The following is a 6,052-nucleotide window of genomic DNA, read 5'->3' as shown; positions in this document are numbered from 1 at the left end:
GTCAGCACAAACGCATGTAGTTGTGATTAAGCAGTTGGACAAGCATTTAACATCTTTATAAATATAACCTGGGATAAAACATAAAAGGAAGGGGCACAAACATTACAGAGTCTGTGTGTGGTAGTGAATGCAAGTTTAAGCAGCATTTCTGAGTTTGGAAATTACTTTTCTTTTCTATGGAAATGTAAGATGCACAGTTGGAAAGCAATCTTGTGCCCAGCATGTAGGAACCCTGCTTTTAGCAGTGAGGGCCCCACCCCAGTGATATCCATGGCCCATTGATTCCTGTGGTGCCCCTTTAAGGCCAGAAGGAAGAACACAGGCTGGCAGAGAGAAGCTGCAGGCGTGCCAGTGAGGGTGGAGAGCGCATGTCACCGAGCCCCCAGCTTCCCTCAATAGAGCCCGCTCAGGGCGGAGGCTGGCTGGCTTCCCGAGTCTGGGTGTCCCTGAGGCTGGGTGTGACAGATTCCTTCTGTCTCAAAGTGGGAGGGTTTACCAAGCCAGGGGCTGGGGCCGCCCATACCTGGGGCACTTCCTGCTTCACCTTTCTGCTGGAAATGTAACGCCATTTTCTGTTCATCTCTCATTCTGAGCCATGGCTGCTGCTAACCCAGTCCAGAGTCTGCAGGGAGAGGCGACCTGCCCCATCTGTCTGGAATATTACAAAGATCCAGTGATCACAAAGTGTGGGCACAACTTCTGCCGCTCCTGCATCAGTGGGTGCTCCCAAGGGTCGGGCTCAGGCCTCCCCTGTCCCCAGTGCAGGGAAGTCTGTCCCCAGGGGGATCTCAGGCCTAACCGGCAGCTGCAGAGCATGGTGGAGCTGGTGAAGCAACTTTCCCTGCAGCCAGAGAGGGCCCCAGGGGAGAGCCTGTGTGAGGAGCACGAGGAGAAGCTGAAACTCTTCTGTGAGGAGGATGGGAAACTCATCTGTGTGACCTGCAGAGAGTCCAGCGGTCACAGATCACACACTGTGTGCCCCACAGAGGAGGCAGCGCAGAAGTACAAGGTAAGGACACATCTTTTCTCTGCATTGTGTAGCCAGATTCATACATGCCAACATTCTGTGACCAAAAATCTGTAGGAATCTTAAAGTTTAGAAAATAGTCAGCCGAGGAGGTAATGATAGGAATAGGGCACGTCAGCAGCCCATTGTCATTGAATGAGCCCGCCGCCGCGGGTGCATTCAATGACAATGAGGCGCCTGCCACGCCTTCTGCCACCACGCCAGCACGGGGGAGGCCTTGAAAGACTCCCCCGAGCTGGCGTGGTGGGGGGCTAATGGCACCTTTTGTCAAAGGCACCCGCAGCAGAGGGGCGCATATAGCCCGCCACCGTGGGCGCCTTTTACATGAAAAGCCTGCATGCCGTGCCTTCTCCCGCCACGCCAGCTCGGGCGAGTCCTTGAACGACTCCACCGAGCTGATGTAGTGGGGGGCTAATGGCACCTTTTGTCAAAGGCACCCGCGGTGGAGGGGCGCATTTAGCCCGCCGCCGAGGGCGCCTTTTACATCAAAAGCCTGCATGCCGCGCCTTCTCCCGCTACGCCAGCTCGGGGGAACCCTTGAAAGACTCCCCCGAGCTGGCGTGACCAAAAAAAAAATTACATACATTTAAAAAAAAAATAATAATAAATTGGTATTTGTTGCCAATAAATCGGTAGGCGGTAGGACTGCTTAAAAAGCGGTATCCTACTGCCTAAATCGGTAGGGATGGCAAGTATGCAGATGGCTGCTGAAGAGCAGGGCTTATAGGCAGTGCTTTAAGTGGAGTAAGAAATTGAGGGGGGGTCTCATTTGGGGGCATGGCTTCCATAATGGGCGTGGCCTGAAAAGTACAGAAACCAGAGTAAAGTACGTAAACAAATATATAAATGTATGTAAGCATTTATATATTTGTATGGGCCCCTTGCTATAAGTACAATTTCCGCAGATGGTTACAAAGATGTGGCATGGCATATAAGTACAATTACCGCTTATGGTTACAATGATGTAGCATAATGTATCAGTACAGTTACTGCTTATAGTTACAATGATGTGGCATTGCATATAAGTACAGTTTCTTCAGATGGTTACAATGATGTGGCATGGTGTTTCAGTACAATTACCGCTTATGGTTACAATGATGTGGCATGGCATATAAGTACAGTTTCTGCAGATGGTTACAATGATGTGGCATGATGTATCAGTACGGTTACTGCTTATAGTTACAATGATGTGGCGTGGTGTATCAGTACAATTGCTGCTTATGGTTACAATGATGTGGCATGGCATATAAGTACAGTTTCTGCAGATGGCTACAATGATGTGGCATGGCATATAAGTACAGTTTCTGCAGATGGTTACAATGATGTGGCATAGTGTTTCAGTACAATTACCGCTTATGGTTACAATGATGTGGCATGGCATATAAGTACAGTTACTGCTTGTACTTATAATGATGTGGCATGGTGTATCAGTACAATTACCGCTTATGGTTACAATGATGTGGCATGGCATATAAGTACAGTTTCCGCAGATGGTTACAATGATGTGGCATGGCATATGAGTACAGTTTCTGCAGATGGTTACAATGATGTGGCATGGTGTTTCAGTACAATTACTGCTTATGGTTACAATGATGTGGCATGGCATATAAGTACAGTTTCTGCAGATGGTTACAATGATGTGGCATGGTGTTTCAGTACAATTACTGCTTATGGTTACAATGATGTGGCATGGCATATAAGTACAGTTTCTGCAGATGGCTACAATGATGTGGCATGGTGTTTCAGTACAATTGCTGCTTATGGTTACAATGATGTGGCATGGCCTATAAGTACAGTTACTGCTTGTACTTATGATGATGTGGCATGGTGTATCAGTACAATTACCGCTTATGGTTACAATGATGTGGCATGGCATATAAGTACAGTTTCCGCAGATGGTTACAATGATGCGGCATGATGTATCAGTACAGTTACTGCTTATGGTTACAATGATGTGGCATGGTGATTCAGTACGGTTTCCACAGATGATTACTATGATTTGGCATGGTGTATCAGTACGGTTAGTGCTTATGGTTACAATGTGGCATGGTGTATCTGTACGGTTACTGAAGATGTTTAGAATGATGTGGCATGGTGTATCATTCCAGTTTACGCAGATGGTTACAATGATGTGGCATGATGTATCAGTACAATTACTGCTTATGATTACAATGATGTGGCATGGCATATAAGTACAGTTTCCGCAGATGGTTACAATGATGTGGTATGATGTATCAGTACGGTTACTGCTTATAGTTACAATGATGTGGCATGGTTTATCAGTACAATTGCTGCTTATGGTTACAATGATGTGGCATGGCATACAAGTCCAATTACCGCTTATGGTTACAATGTTGTGGCATGGCATATAAGTACAGTTACTGCTTATGGTTACAATGATGTGGCATGGTGTATCAGTACAATTACTGCTTATGGTTACAATGATGTTACATGGCATATAAGTACAGTTACTGCTTATAGTTACAAAGATGTGGCGTGGTCTATCAGTACAATTACTGCTTATGGTTACAATGATGTGGCATGGCATACAAGTACAATTACCGCTTTTGGTTACAATGATGTGGCATGGCATATAAGTACAGTTACTGCTTATGGTTACAAAGATGTGGCGTGGTCTATCAGTACAATTACTGCTTATGGTTACAATGATGTGGCATGGCATACAAGTACAATTACCGCTTTTGGTTACAATGATTTGGCATGGCATATTAGTACAGTTTCCACAGATGGTTACAATGATGTGGCATGATGTTTCAGTACAGTTAGTGATTATACTTACAATGATGTGGCATGGCATATAAGTACAGTTACTGCTTATAGTTACAATGATGTGGCATGGTGTATCAGTACAATTGCCGCTTATGGTTACAATGATGTAGCATGGCATATAAATACAGTTTCCGCAGAAGGTTACCATGATGTGGCATGATGTATCGGTACAGTTACTGCTTATGGTTTTTTATGTATTTATTTCTGAAGCTTATATAGCGCGCCAAGCCCACAGGCATCTTACAGAATGTAGAAGTTACAGTTGTTACACAAGCAGGTATAAGACAGACATAGCACAAGATAATGACATTACAGATATATAATGTGAGCATAATAACATTCAGAGAATGCATATTCAGGGAGAAGCAGTGGGGGTGATGATGAATGGGCTAATAGGAGTACTTAGTTACTTAGGCTTTGAGTGAAGAGGTGCATTTTGAGTTGTTTCCGGAAAATCAAAATGAATCCTGAGTCCTGAGTGGGAGCGGTAGTAATTTCCAGAGTTTGCTGACAATAGTAGGGAAGCTGCTACCCCCTGCATTTTGGAGCTTGAACCTGGGAGTGGTGAGGCAATGCTGATAGGCTGCTCTAGTTGGTCTAGAGCGTTGTGTCATGGTGATACTCTCGGACAGGTAAGCAGGTGCCATCTGGTGAAGACATTTGAGGGTTAAGGTGATTGAAATGAACATGATACATTCATGTACTGAGAGCCAGTGTTGTTGGTGTCTAATGGCTGATATGTGTGCTGATCTGGGCAGGTTGAGCGCGGCTCTGAGGGCATTGTTTTGGAGGACCTTTAACTTCTGGATATTCTGGATCTTAGTGCCGGCACACAGGGTGTTGCAATAGTCAAGGCACATAAGGACTAAGGCTCTGGCTAGAGTAAGACAGTTGTCCGGTGAGAGAATTTTCTGCAAGCGCTGCTGAGTTTCCACGTGTAGGAGGTGGCTGAAGTGGTAGCATTTACTTTTTTATTAAGAATGAGTGAGGAGTCTAAGTAGAAGCCAACCATGTTTATCTCTTTAGTGACTTTAATGGTGTATCCATCTATGATGAAGGACTTGAAAAGGTTATTTAGTTTTGGCGATTTTATGTTGAGAGCCAATGATGAGCAACTTGGTCTTATCGTCATTTAAACATTGTCCTTGCTGAGCCATCCATTCTTGGATAGATAGGTAAATGGCGCTGAGGGTGGCTGTGTCAGAATCGTGGTCTGCTGAGATTGGAATGAGGACCTGGGTATCTGCGTAATTAGTGTAGGTGACACCCAAGTAAAAAGGCGGTCAAAGAGTGGCTTTGTGAAAATATTGTACAAAGTGGGGGCCACACAGAAGTCTTGTGGCACTCCACAGGCGACTGAGGTGGGGGTGCTTCGGCTTTAGGGGAGAAATCCTTCATAGTTCTGTCGCTGAGGAAGGATTTTATCCATAGTGTGGCTTTTGAGGAGAAATGTGCTGCTGAGGTTAGGGGTTTACAAAGAATATTGTGGTCCACCAGATCGAATGCAGCGGAGAGGTCTAGGAGAAGAAGCATGGCTAGTTTGCCTTTGTCCCTCAGGGTGTCCATTTGGATTTTTAAATCAAGAAGTGCTGTTTCATCCTGTGTCTCGGACGGAAACCAGACTCGCGTAGCCCCGGGATGTTATTGGCTGGTGGTCAGCCCAGGGACAGGGAGAGTTAGATATGATGGTGGAAGTCAAGTATGCAACCTTTCACATGAGTGGGATTCTGGATCTTGTGCGCAAAGCCAAGTGCTGACATAGTGTTGGCCAAGGATATAGCTTTGTTATCGAGTGGGTCGTTCAGGCCTAGGTTGAAATCACCCAATATGATGGTCTGTGATTTGTGTTTGGTATTAGAAGAGATGATTTGTGTGACCTCAGTCTCAAAGGTGTGTGTGGGCCCTGGTGACCTGTAGATGAGGTGGATGTTTAAAGTGGCTGTAGCTGAAAGAGACAATTTCACAGAGAGAAGTTTGCAAGAGGCGTGGGGACATGAGGGCACCTCTCTCATGTTCAAGGATGATTTGGCTATGATGGCCACTCCTCCCCCTTTGGCATTGGGTCTGTGCCTCCTGAATATGGAGTAACTGTCAGGGACAGCAACAGACACAGCTGGTCCCGAGGCTTCGTTGAGCCAGGATTCCGTTATAGCTAGGAAGTCTAGGTTGTGTAAAGTGATTATGTCTGCAATGTCGAGACAGTGGGCAGGAAGTGATCTGCCGTTAATGAGGGCT

The 6,052-nt window shown here is 45.7% G+C and overlaps 1 protein-coding gene across 1 annotated transcript in view; it reads left to right on the top strand.

Moving 5' to 3' along the window:
• The first annotated feature begins 355 nt into the window (after positions 1–355).
• The window catches only part of LOC138447908 (uncharacterized), a 416,627-nt gene continuing 410,930 nt past the window's right edge, over positions 356–6,052 (top strand). Inside the window, exon 1 of the mRNA XM_069604423.1 lies at positions 356–1,009. Coding sequence (XP_069460524.1) covers positions 596–1,009 — 414 coding nt within the window. The 5' untranslated portion in view covers positions 356–595. The remainder of the gene's footprint in view (positions 1,010–6,052) is intronic.

This window comes from Ambystoma mexicanum, chromosome 3q (genome assembly GCF_040938575.1).
Source record: "Ambystoma mexicanum isolate Mex_15411 chromosome 3q, UKY_AmexF1_1, whole genome shotgun sequence".
Classification (NCBI taxonomy): domain Eukaryota; kingdom Metazoa; phylum Chordata; class Amphibia; order Caudata; family Ambystomatidae; genus Ambystoma; species Ambystoma mexicanum.
This window is presented reverse-complemented; position numbering and strand designations above follow the sequence as displayed.